General features: G+C 40.9%; 1 protein-coding gene across 2 annotated transcripts in view; it reads right to left on the bottom strand.

Moving 5' to 3' along the window:
• Positions 1-1,195: 1,195 nt before the first annotated feature.
• Positions 1,196-14,296, bottom strand: part of LOC135233338 (homer protein homolog 1-like) — a 54,174-nt gene continuing 41,073 nt past the window's right edge. For both annotated transcript variants that reach the window (XM_064296766.1, XM_064296765.1), the window contains 5 exons: positions 13,737-13,879; positions 4,844-5,000; positions 4,201-4,311; positions 2,651-2,731; positions 1,196-2,200 (listed from right to left, as the gene is read on the bottom strand). In XM_064296766.1, coding sequence (XP_064152836.1) covers positions 2,012-2,200; positions 2,651-2,731; positions 4,201-4,311; positions 4,844-5,000; positions 13,737-13,879 — 681 coding nt within the window. In that variant the 3' untranslated portion in view covers positions 1,196-2,011. The remainder of the gene's footprint in view (positions 2,201-2,650; positions 2,732-4,200; positions 4,312-4,843; positions 5,001-13,736; positions 13,880-14,296) is intronic.

Raw genomic sequence — 14,296 nt, 5'->3', positions numbered from 1 at the left:
TTTTTAAAATCATTTTGGTGACCCAATGTAGCATTCATTATGTCTTAGAAATGCTTACATAATATCATTTTCATAAGCATACATACGTATTTTATGTATGCCTGCAATATGAGCTCTTTTTATTATCTAAAGCTAATCACAACGCTGTGAAGATTCACTACAAGTAGTGTTTAACTACATTCTAATTGCACGTGTAAGAATAATGCTTACTTCAGCACACATTCTGCTAACAGCTCCATTCAATTGGTGTAAATGAACCAGAACTGCTATGAGCTCTTAAACAACCTTTCTAGAGTATGTCTTCTCTGCATAATCAGAGATTTTTGGAAGGGATAAACGGCAAACTGTGATGGAATAATCTACTTAATGATGTATTGTTGTACCAAGGGCACTTTGAGCATTATCACTGCACGGGGAATCATATTTGGGTTTTTTTTTTGTATGAATCAATAATTGCATCACATCAATACTGAATTTCTTTGTTCAAGTGGCTGTTTTTTATTTTTGTTCAATTGATCTGATTTTAAATAGATAAAAAATATTGCCATATTTCACACCTATAAATACAATTATAATACCCAAGTATCATATTTTAGAAAAAAGAGAAAAAAAAAAAGCAAAAATCATTTGAGGTCTAAACAAAACCACCTTCATTTCAATATCTCTTACAATAATCATAATTATTATATTAATATTCAGCGAAATATCAGAAAGGTGAGGGAGTCAAGTCTACCGTTGCTCTTCCGGCAACAAATGGGAAAACATTGCAGATTCAAGTCCTGTATACAGTAGTTCCATTTTTTTTTTACAAGGAGTATAAATGTGATTTATAGACATATAAAAAGAACAAATATATAGAAATGAAAGACTGCTTTATATTCACTGCTGACCAATCTCAGCACTGCACTGGAGCGGAGTTCCTTTGAAGTGAGGGTCTCGCTGTACTGTCCACTTCAGGGAGAGTAATAAAATACCTGATTGGGAGAAAGCATTGTTTCCCAGAAGCTCTGTCTCTCTCTTGTATTGCTCAGTGTATTTTCGTCTCTTCTGTACACTAAATCCACACGCGCTCCTCTCCGCAGTTGTCGTTCTGTTGAATTGTGACTTTCCTGTGTTCGTCTCATCCAGGACCTGGCAGGCAGTCACATCTGGGAGAAACAGAAGCCTTTTCGGATCAGGGGGGGGGCTGGGTGACTCCTATTTTGTCAAGGAGCCGATTTGGAGGAATTCTGTAGAAAGCCAGTGGAGGGATTCTGAAGAGGACAACGTATGCAATCTCCATCGTTCCAATGTGCCGCCATAGCTCAGGTTGATGATGTCCGTCATTACACAGAAATCACAAGAGGAAAACAGAAACCAGTTGGTGAAGGTGTACCTTATTAATTGATAAATTTTAAAAGTTCTTACCTGCTTTATAGAGGCACAATACGCAGAATATACCACCTCTTGAAAATGTAAAGAAACCAAAGAAAGACCATATTGAATATTTTCTTACAAAAGAATTCTACCAACGTAAAAAAAAAAGTCAGTAGAAGTTTGTCGTTCGCTTTACGTTCAAATGGAAACAATGGCGCTCCTGCTGGGAAAGGCGGGAAAACGCAGGCAGGCAGGACTCCCTGGGTGGCCCCTCCTTGAGTCTGTGTGTCGTGGCGAGCACTGCGTGGGGTTACTTCGCTGAGTTGGGGGCGGGGGGGGGGGCTGTAGCTCATGTTGGTGGGAAGCTCTAGCAGATGTTTGTTGGGGGCACAAAAAGCTCTAACTGATGTTGATGGTGGTGGTGTGGGTTGGGGTGGGGGGGCTCTAGCTGATGTTGGTGGGGGGAGGGAGCTCTAGCTGAAGTTTTTTGGATGGGGAATGATCTCTAACTGATGTTCGTGAGGGCACAGGAAGCTTTAGCTGATTTTGGTGTGGGGCACTGGGAACTCAAGCTGATGTTGGTGTGGGGGAGGAAGATTTAGTTGATGTTGTTTGGAAGGGGGAGCTCTAGCTGATGTTGGTGTTGGGCGGTGCTCTAGCTGCATTCAACGAGCTTGGCAAGGCTGTCCCGCAGTTCGGTGAGCTCGAAGATCTTCCCGTCCAGGATCTCCAGCAGGGTTTTGAGGTTCTTCCTGAAGGCCTCCTGCTGCAGCTGGCTGCTCTCCAGCCGGTTCTCCACCTCCCTCAGCTGGGCCTCCAGGCCCTGGTTCCTCATCTCTGTCTCCTGGAGAGAGGCACAAGTGCATTGTGGGTATACTGGCCAGGCCGGGGTAGCCTTTCATCCACAACAGCAAACCAAAGGAATCAATAATACAGCATCTTCTCAATTCAGTCTCCGCTCCTGGCATGAAAACAATGGATTATGTCCTGCCGCTACAAACTCAAAGTCACAGTTGGCTAGTGGCTACTAACACTGAAACACCACACGAGTGATACAAATGGGTCTGAATGTCTCATCTATCTCCACCCTTAATGGTTACAATATAAATGCTGGAATGAAATATAGTTTATAATCATTACTAAATGATATAAATAAATTATACTCCTTGTCTGTCGAACTCCACTGATACATGATGACCATTCTGGTAGACAATGGCTGGTAGGGGAGTGCTAAGGCGATGATCCTTTTCTCTGTGAATGTATCTGATATCTGTGGAAATGAAAATTAGCGCACCTGTAGTTTCTCAGCGATTGAGTCTCTTTGGGTCTGCAGCTGGGTGGCATTCTCCACCTCATCTTTCAACCGTTCCATTTCCTGCAGCAATGCAATGCAATGCAAACTCAGTTCATCAGCTTTGCCAATACATTTCACAAGCTACTCTCAATCTACATAGACAGTATGGTGGATATTTTGACCTTATTAAATTTTAAAATACAGCACAAATGAAAAAAAATTCTGACTTTAATTTTCTAAAATAAAAAAAGCATTGTTGAATTCAAACTTTTGTAGCGGTTACCTATCCTATGGTACTTGCTAGTTTCTGTCAGTGCATCTTTTCATTTGTGCTTGGTTTGATTATTTCCTAGTTTGATTACCTCACTCGATTTGAGATCCCTTTGACTCAGCACTTAATTATAGGGCTATGTGGATCAGCTGTTGATCAGTGCCTTGATGACTGTCAATTAATTGGTCATTAAGAGCAGCTGTGGTGTATTTTCTCTTGCCCAATGAGAGTGTGAGGACACCCTTCCTGTTGGCATTAAATGAGGCAGGAAATTACACATCCAGGTTCCTTCTCTGATCCTACCACCTCTGACTATTTTCCCATGATGTCAGTAGTTTTATTTTAGCTGGGAATTCAGCTGGTCTTTCAGGAACTTTTGGTTGAGATTTTCATTGCTTTTATTGTCAGCTGTAAGATAATTTGGAAGCCTTGATATTCTCAAGGTGTTCTATTCAAAAACACACCTATGCTGGGTCACCTTTGCTAGGGTGACTAGCAGATTTAGACTTGGCTAACCATTGCAAGTCTACTAGTTTAAATGATTGTCTACCCCTGCAGGATTAATTTTTTAAATTTAAAGTTATGCTCTGACAACCCTCCTATTCACAGAATTCCTTGTTATTTGCTGTTCAAAAGAAAAGGCTTTATAATTTATATAAAATTTCCCTTTATATAAATTATAAAGAGAAAGGGAGAAACTCAATTCAGTTTTCTTTTAAGCTGCAGAGGAATTTGTTTATTGTACATTGAATAGGCATTTGTTCATTAATGTATATTGAAGAGACATTTGCCATAATGTTTTTTATATGAAGTTATTCATCCTTTCCTTATTTTATGTTGGAATTAAATATTCTGACCCTTCCTGATCAGCTTGGGTTTGAGGAAAAAGATCCGACACACTTTGACAGTGTCTCTTGAATATTATTCAAATTTGATAACACTCAAAATAATGCATCTTGTGGATGATTCACTCCCCCTGGAAAAATGTCATTCACACTTGAAAATCTGAAAAAAAGATGTAGCAGGCATTGCAAGTCCAAGATGCCTGGCAGATCCAGTAGAGCAAAGACTGAAGTTCAAGCGCTGCACAGCCAAAATCAAGACAAATTCACAAGCCAAATCCTTAACCCAAAAACAAGACAAAAATACTGAAAGTAAAATGCAAAACCCGCATATACATGAACTGAAGCTTTAAATTCTTTTACAGGGGACACAGAAGTTAGTGTTCATATTATCGTTTACAATATAAAAAGAGCATGAGCTGGATGTTGAGGAGCACCTCTTCCTTGGCTTTCAGCGTGGACTCCAGCTCCTCTATCGTGTGGTTGAGTTCTGTCTTGTGTGATTTGATCACGTTGGTCTGGCCGCTCATGCACTCCAGCTCCGTCACCTACAGACAGACACAGACAGAGTAGCACGCTACGCTAAAGCAACACTGACCAATGTGCCACTGCCACCCAGGTTTAGCACAAAATCCAGCACTTTATCATTACATAATTTCCATTGCTTTGACAGGGTTCAAAAGGATGACTTCATCATATTTCATTGTAGCTATTCTGCAACATTAGTTTCTAATATGTGAATAAGATTAATAAACTACGTTAAATGATATCTATACATTATTTGTATCAACCATGCCCATTGGCCCTTGATAGACTAGAAATGCTGGTAGCATAGCTAGAAACTAAATCTTTCCTTGCCCTTTATTCACTCATAAAACCATTCTGCGGGTCTTCAAAATGCAGGTAATATTGTTACGTTTGATTTGTGTCCTTGGTGTAGTAATAATAGTAATCATTTACTGGGGAGCAACTACACCAGGAGTCTCGTAGTACAACAGCCATTTGAACAATTGAAGCAGTAAATGGAAAATTTCCAGTATTAGAACAGAATAACATGACCTATTTCAACAACATGCTCACCCGTTTGTGAAGTCTCTCAGCCTCCTCCTGATAGGCTGCCAGCTGTTGCTTCCACTGTTTGACATTGGCTGTCGACTCCAGCAGCGCTGCCGTCAGCTTGGCGTTGTTGCTCTTCAGCGCCTCTAGCTCCGCCTCCCAGTGCTTGTTGATGGCAGAACTGCGGACAGCCAAACGCAAGACACAAGCCATTATGCCACACAGGGCGACGAGTTCGTTAAATGTCGTAGTATGAACTCCGCTAAAAAGGTCAGCTATAAATGTCTGCCTCTGTGCGCATAACTATTCATACATTTCACCGCTCTCATCAGAGAGATTTACAAATCTTACACGAGACAACAAATTTAAGGTCATGAAAAACAATTTCCCGCATGCTCTTTGCCGTGTTGACGACTTGAGGAATGGGCCCCAGGCCTGGACCGCGTTTAGAGGCCGGACCCTGACCCGTCCAGATTGACCATGAGTCTAAATTAATGTGACAGTATTGAGTTCTTTACAATGCTGACCTTAGCGCAAGCTCCGGGCTGCTTAAATGCAGTTTGACTTCCTAAAGATCTGAAGACGCCGTTCTGCTGTAGTTAATTTTGGTGACAAATGGTACCATTCTGCAGTCAGTGGTTCAAATAAACTTTTAAAAAGGGGGGGGGGGGGGGGGCCGGCGGGTACCAGCAGACAAATGCACACTGAGGAACAGCTGCAGTAGGTATCCAGGGTGGGTTTGCAATGAAGTGCAGAGGAGAACAGGTCAAATTCCAACCATAGAATGTTCCATTCTAAACGTTTCCCAGACAAGGTACATGCATATATAATTTTATTTCTTTTATTTTTCTTTTATTTGCTGGCAGTAGGACTATATCACAACGATAATTATCGAATGCAATCCGGATCATCACAACCATGTAGTGCATTTCCTTTCTTTTTGTCTTTAAAATCATACCAAATGCGGTAGTAAACATCCAAACTTCAGAGGCCTCAGAAATGCACCACTTAACCTCTAATGAGTGTTGATACGACTGCCAATCAGCAACAAGGCCTTGCAGCATCGATGTGATTGACAAAAACACATCACATGATCACATGGAAGCCGTACGACCTTGCTGCCGGATTGGCTGTCTTATCAACCTTAAAAATCGTCTGTCATATCAATCTAATCTTAATAGTAGTGTTTCTGGAATTTTAAAAAGAAAATGGTTTAGAGCTGTGCAACATGGTATGAAAATAAAGAAGCTAAAATGATATTTATGCAAAATCATGTCTTTTCAATAGCTTATGAAGAATGTTCTTTTTGTGCATATGGACAGAAATGAATAAACAATGTGACATTTGCAATCAACAGAAGGCTGGAGGTGCAAGCGCAGTCACTATGGTACGTGACTCACCAAATGACATCATCAAACGCAGGCTGCCTAACATCTGTCACGCGAACTCCATTTTGTAACAAAGACAATATTCAACATATTGAGCATCTTTGCATAACAACACTGTGCCATCTATCTCCTCCAGTGGCTTTTGACGTGCCACTTTCCACCCCTCGAAAGAGAAAAAAGAAAATAATTATGATGGATAGATATGGGAATGAACATTCTCTGAGGGATCAAGTGAATTCTCAAAAAAGGATTAATTTAATTGGTGATTATAAGTTCCATTACCGCTGGATGTTAACTATAATTATCTCCCAGTGTAAGAGATGGTTAATCATGACTCATAGAAGCGTGAGTCCAAGCCAAGGCACAGGACTGATAGCCTGTCCATCTCAGACAAAAAAAAAAAGAATCTCTGTAGCCAACACAACTAAGAGGGGTTTTGGTGGTTTCAAATTTTACTCAAAAATGCATTCACCTAAAAAAACAAACAGAATTTAAACAATTTTAGGGAAATAATATTTACCCAGAGTCTCTGTGTCAATCACTACTAATAAACACAAGTACACCCTGGAGGTTTATCTATCCATCCATCCATTATCTATACCCACTTATCCTGGGCAGGGTTGTGGGGGGTGCTGGAGCCTATCCCAGCATGCATTCGGTGAAAGGCACCCTGTAGGGTTAATTAAATACTTTTAAAAAAGTGAAATAATAGGTGAGATCCGACACTCAATATTGCAACAAAAAAAGTATTTTCAACTGGAATATTATTTAAAAAATAAAACTAAATCTCTCATTTCCACTGTGAATTGAGCACACCAGAGAGAGACAACCACTAAAGCCAGAGTCAAATACTAAACATTTAAGAAAGATGATGAGAAGCGTGGGACAGCAAGCCCCTAAAAAGTATCAGTGCCAAAGGACCAATGCCAATGCATCAAAGGATTAGGGTCTCTTTGTTCCAGGTATGAATACACTGCACATAAACCTAAACAGCCCAGGGGGGCTTCAGTCAATCATTTATGCGTGAATGCATTTCCTGTTCTTTATATCATATCACGCTACAAAGATTAGCGTTAGATCTGAGCAGGCTTTCAGAGTGTGAACGTGTCGCTACGCCCGCTAGCTGGCTTGCCAGGGTTCTGTATCCGCTGGCTGAGCCTGAGCAGGATTCTCCTGAGTTAGCCTGAATGACTTCAAACATGAAAGACTGTTTCCCCCACTCACTCTCGCTCTCTCTCTCTCTCTCTCTCCGGGGCCCACTCTCTGCCGGAGGGCACAAGTTCTGAATAATGACGATTTTTGAGGGCTCAGTGGTCCCCGCTTCCGTTCCCCCGGCGACGGCGCCCTCGCCGCTCCGTCCGCCCCCTCCCCGGCTCCGCGAGAGGGAGAGAGCGAGGCGCTAATTCGCGCGGACCCGCGTCACCCTCGAGGCACTTACGCAACGTCACCGCCCCCTCCGCGCCTCCCCCCCGCCTGACGCAAGCGCCCGGGACGACACCTCTTCCCACGGATCCCCCCCCACCACCTCCCCCCTCCCCCCTCCCCTCCCGCGGAGAAAAGCCGCCGCGGCCACGTGGACCCGCGCTGGTTTAAAAAGCCCAGCGTCTTCGAGGGCCACGAGAAGAGCAGTCAAGAACTCTCCGGCTCCAGCATTTAGAGGACGCGCTTCAGCCAACCGCAAACAAGCTCCACGCCGGAGCGGAATCGAACCAGGGACACCGGCTGAGAGCGCGCGATGCTGTCTCTTACGATCTCTCGTCTTTTTCAGGACGCGGTCGAGAAGCGGTGTTCGCGGTATTACCGGAATACAAGAGGGACTCGCTTCGGTAAGTGAAGCCTAATCACATTTTCACACTTTTTTCTCTTTTGCTCTCCCGTCTCGATCGGCACAGTGACTCCTGAGTGCTGCTTCTCCTCGGTGACATGATCTACTTCGACCCGATTGAAACGCGGATTTTGAAATTGATGTTGCTCGCCAAAGGTGCGTTCTAAGAGTCACTGCTAAATGATTGAACTTAATTTGTTATTACTCACAGAACTGGAATTGCATTCTACATGTTCCGCTGAAAATGTGATAGTGCTTACGTAGCTAAGATCCACAGACATGGGGAAAATGGGGAATGAATCTTTCAAATTCCCACTTATGTTAAAGCAGCAAAGAAGGTGGGTTGTTCTCTTGCATTATTGCGAAATTAAGAATTTATTTTTATTTGGAAATAAGTCTGTATAAATAAAATGTACTTTAACATGCTATCAATGTTCCACAGCATGAGACTGCATCTCCATCATTTTCCAGTTATATACATGTTTTAATAACAGCAACTGAAATAAATGCTAAATACAAAATATTGTTTTCCTTTTCAATGTTTTACTGTTTTGGTTTAATAAAGTTCTACTGCACAAATAAATCATTTATTAATTTGCTCAGGTAAGTTGTCCAAGGAAATTTGCATATTTTGCAGGTGATTTAAATGGATCTGATTCAACATCAGACATGAACATAAAGAGGCAGCAAATCTACCATGTTATAGAGTACATCGATCCCCTGACTAAAACTGATACTAAGACACTCAATGGCACTACAAACCAGATGCTTATGCACTCAGCAACAAGGGTACTAATCAATTACTCAACAAGTGATACTGGTGAGATTATCCAGGTACGCAACTTAACATACTTGCCAAGTATGCATATATTAAAAAACTATTACATTGACCAGACATTGAACATAACTGACGCAACTGAGACACTTACATATTCATCATCAGTGATATGAATCAGATGCTCAGATACTCATCATCACTGATATGAATCAGATACTGAGTTATTCATCCTCACTGATATGAAGCAGATGCTCAGATACTCATCATCACTGACATGTATCAGATCCTCAGATACTCAGGAACACATCATCATCAAGACAATCAGAGGCTCTCATATTGAACACCATGGCCACTAATCAGATGTTCACAGGACCTCATGTTTTAAAGAGAACACAAATGGAAAAGCGGATAACAAAGTATCTGTTAATTAATATGAAATCCAGAAAATCTTGACAATAGAGCAAGCAGCCAGTAAAAGATTCAGATTCAATGTTTCTTCCCATTCAGAACACGGACAGAAACTCCATCCTACATCAGCCAACACCTCCGGATCGGAATACATACACACAGACTGCTGATGCCAACACAAAAAATCAAAAGAAAAAGTAAAGGAGAATCGTGTCAGGCTCTTATAAGTGGAGGAGAGGGGGCTTACAGACACCTACATGCGCACCTGAAACAAGCTGTGAAGATCAAAGAGAACACAATCCAGGGACTGACTTATACAATGAGAATTTAGTCCATTAGCTCTTTAAGTTGTGAGGTCAGAAATACGTGATTAGAATGTCCTTCACTGAAAATTGTAATGCTGATGTAACAATCACTACCGGTAACCGAAAACAATGAAGTTCTAGAACACTGAATTTTGAATAAAAAACATTCTAAAAATCTACTCATCAAAGGGTTAAGGAAGGAAGAACCCTATGAAGAGAACATAATCAGCACTGTTTTGTTATTAAGACGTTCTGCAATTTAAAAAAACAAAAACAATAAAAAGCTGAATGTTGATATAAATGAGGCATTGTCAATGGACACGCCGACAGCCAACAGTTAAAAGGTCATGCTTAGGAGCACACAGAACGCTTGATTGACAGCTCTCTACGGGAGTTTTTCACAGTCCCACACATACGTCGTAGCAGCACACAGAGCGCATGACTGACACCCCTCTACAGGAAACATCCCAAAGGGCCACAGAGCAATGAAAACAAAGCTGAACCATGTCAGAGTCATGGTCTCAATTCAATTACCCACAATGCCTTAATATTTCTGCACTGTGAGGCTTTAAATGTCCAAGGGATGAAGGGGACAAGTGGCCACCCTGATATTGGATCCCAGATCCCAGATGATGTATAGATAACTCAGGTGGATTCCCTGAACCACCCCCCCCCCCCACCATCCACACAAAGCAAACTGAGCACGCTCAGTGGAGAAGTTGGTGAGTGGAGAACAATCCCCTGCCCACCACCCCCTTATTTCACTCCCACATATAAAAATGTCAAAATGCCATGAAAACTTTGTGGCTTATTTTATAAAGACACTGTGCTTCTCTGATTGCATCTACCCATCTTCAATATCACAGGTGTCACAATCCAGTCCAAAAAATACATTTTAAAACACATCACATTTTGTGTGTGTGTGTGTTTTATTTTTATTAAGACAGATACAAAGCAGAGAGGGTAAGAGATAGAGAAAGGATCACAGCTCAATAGGTAACATGGCCGGGATCGAACCCATGCCCACATGCATATGGCTCATGAGGCCACCCCCCTACAGACTGCACAGCAGTCTACATTGGCTGTACCAATCCTTAACACTCCTCCTCTGCAGGGAGCCTTAACACAATCAAAACCGTCTCCTCAAATAACTGCTGCAGAGCAAAGCCTGCAGCCGCATGAGCATGCAGCAAAGTGTCCAGTGTTCATTCAACTCTAACAGTGTTAATTCAACTCTACCAGATAACATTTATATTCCCCATTGGGTTGAGTTAACACTGGACATTTTACCGTGCAGCTTCCCTGAATAGCCTGTTATGTGGGAGCAGAGCGTTGCACTGGTGCCACTGTGACATTTCCACAGAGCGTGTGCGATGGAGCAGTCACACGGCCACAGGCGCCACTGTGACATTTCCACGTAGCAGTCACACGGCGCTCAAGCATCCCACTCACTGGGGGAGCGCAGGCGTGACGGGATTGAGCCGTCCGCCCACCCGTCAGACGAAAATAGGACCGGCTTCCGGAACCTTCCGAAGTTTCAGCGCATTGAGGAACGTTTACAAATCAATGTGCCCACACTGTCTGCTAGAGCAACTCTAATGCTAAACCATTTCCTTACAGAATTACTCTGAAGAAGAGTTTACAGGCGTATCAGTGATTCTGGGCTCCAGGTCTTATATAGCATTAATGAGTGAACTACAGTTTTGTTACTATTTTGTAATAATAATAATAATAACAATAATAATAATAATAATAATAACAACAACAACAATAATAATAATAATAATAATAATAATAATAATAATAATAATAATAATACAAAAAAGTGGATGAAAAAATATCTAATTATTATTCAGATGATTATTATGTCATTAGTCTAGCGGTATATACTGCAGTGACTCACAGTGGTGTCTACTCTCCAGCACATTCCCCCTCTCCACCTCCCACATATACAATTATGTAAGTCATTACATAAGACCAACAATATCACAAAACCCCAATAAGGTGAGAACTGCAGCAGATTTGTGAACAGTCCAGGAAACACATTTAATAAATGCACAAAGTCTGATGTTCCACATGTTCTCCTAAGGCAGACTTAATGTCTAACCCCAGCACCGGCATTAAAATACAGAGCAGAAAGTGCGACTACATACAAACATAAGAATACAAATAATAGAAGTATTTGATATAAACAGTACAACTTCAAGTGAAATAATATGCCCAAGATAATCCCAATTTCGATACATAATTTCTAAAAAGACTTCTAAATTTCATTTTGAAAGGTAAAGAGAAGAAACTGACATGATTTAATATACTTCTGGATAAGAATATATAAAATTGCAATAACAAGTTCTAGTTGATCTACTTCATTCTGATGATAACGATAATAACGATAAACAACAGAGAAATACTTAAAACACTTCACTATCCATAATCACTGACCTTCATGTCATAGTGAAATATTTAAAATGTTTACATATTTGCATTTAAAATAAAACCAACAGATTGAAGTAACAGTAAAAGGAATGTATTCAAATTTGCCAAGACATCAGAAAAAGTTGAGGATGAAATTCAGTTATAGTAACATCTTCTACCCTTGACGAATGGCACCTCCATTCTAGATCTGTGTCTAGAATGAGAAGACTCAATATGTTTTTAACTCTTGTCTGAAAAACAAAACATGAAAGATTGATTTTTAAAGTAAGAATCGGAACACAACAAAAAAGTCACAAAAACTGCATTTTCTGTATCTCAAAAATAATAGATAGAAAGCATATCATTGACAGAAGTGAATTTTCTGTCAATTTGTTGGATGACAAAATGTTTTGTATAAATATACAGAGAGAAGATTATGTCAGGAAAAATCACCACAGAGGACCATGTGATTGGCCCATGAAATAGACAATAACCAATCATGGTCAGTAAACAAAATATCTACATAAACCTTCTTAGTAGATGACTCCATCTTGCACTGTGTACTGTATATTTTACACATTTGTGAGAGTGAAAAGTATTTTCATCAGTGAATAGAAAAGCTCCAAAGACCAATCAGGCTCTTTTCCTGTGTTATGAGGATACTGTTATTACAGTCGCTGGGCAGATATTTATCTCAAACCTCCCACCACTCCAAAAGTCACCACCACATCAACTCCCTCGAAAGGAGCAATATGTCAGATTTTTTTTTTGCTAAGTGCAGTACTTTGATGTGCCTCACATATGTTGCTTAGTTTTCTACTTTGAGAACAAGGGCACATTTTATTCCTTTAGCTGTACATAAATAAATAAATTATAAATCTTACTAACAAAGTGATTTGGGCATGAATGGTCAGGAAGTGCTTTTTAAATGTGGCAGTCAAGTCAAATATGAAAGATTTATAGTCAAGATATGTCTCAACAGAAACTCTTAAGAGCAAACAAACCAAAATTAAATCAAGCGCATTTCCACACATTTTGCTTGGTTAAATGTAATACGTTGATGGTTGAAAAATATTAACAACATAGTGGTGTATGAATTTGGTTTTCTAGTCCTTGGTATCATTTTATAGGCAACTGAAGCCTTTCATTACTGAAATAAAATAATTCTGAAGCTGATTTGTCTTCTTCGAGTAAATTAAATGCATTTTCATGTGCTACAAAGTGTATCAGTGTTGAAGCAGTTAGCATTACAAAAGAGATGACTTATCATCTCCTACAGGGGTCGGTCTTCATTAGCCTTGTGCACTGGACAATGTTAGGCTTTTTTCGATTTTTGATGTGATTTCAATAATTTCATTAAAACTAATGAAAGGATGAATGGATCGAGCACCAGACTAAATTCATTATGACTAAATTCATTATTCATTAAGGAGTCTGCAGCCTCGGAACTGGAGACCGGAAGGGTTTGCTGGCTTTTGTTTTCACCATAAAATAAACGACCAATTCAGACCCAAGTAACCAGGCGAGGTGAGTTAACTGGAACAAAGTGCTTCTTTAAATTAATCTATTAAATGCTGTGTAACAAAAAAAAAATAAAAAACAGCAGGCCCCTTAGACCTGCAATATTAACAACGACAATTGACAACGTTTCCTAGCCTCAGCCTGTTTGTTCCTCAGATCACATGGAGGCGGAGCTGCTTCTGAGAATGCCGGAAAAACGGCCCACCGTGGTCCCTCCCCCTCTCCCCGGTCTCCCCTTCCCACTCTAAAAGATCGTTTTGCTCTCCTGGGCCGTTACCTGTGTGGGAACGGCAGCGCGTTCTGCGTGGGCTCCGGCCGAGGCTCAGAGTTGGGGCTGGCGTCCGGGGTGACCCTCTCGTCGTCCGTGCCGTTGATGCTCTCGGGGGTGAGCGGCGACTGAAGGTCCCCGGCTGCTGATTCCTGTACAGGGACACAAAGAAGGCGGGGCCTGGGTCATGTCCTCTCATTCAGACAAATCAGCACATTACATCACAGATGAACCAACAAAATCAGAACTACACAACATCCTAGGCATGACATAACAATACTGTAACTGCATTGCAGTAGTGACAGGCGACCTTTGACATGTTTTTCTTGTACTATTTTCTTGAACCTGTTGCCTGTGTTTAAGGCTGTTTTTTGAGCTATGTGAATGAATCATTTATTTGTCTTCTTTCAAAACTACTCATTGCTAAAAAATAAAAATAAAAAACTTAAAAAAAACACTGAACTGATATCATTTGAACACATTTAAAACAAAATCATCAGAGGATGTGTATTTTTGAGAGTGCAACCCAGAGGGATTGCAGGGCATTTGATATGGGTTAGCTAGCATGA

The sequence above is a fragment of the Anguilla rostrata genome, chromosome 10 (assembly GCF_018555375.3).
Source record: "Anguilla rostrata isolate EN2019 chromosome 10, ASM1855537v3, whole genome shotgun sequence".
Lineage (NCBI taxonomy): Eukaryota > Metazoa > Chordata > Actinopteri > Anguilliformes > Anguillidae > Anguilla > Anguilla rostrata.
This window is presented reverse-complemented; position numbering and strand designations above follow the sequence as displayed.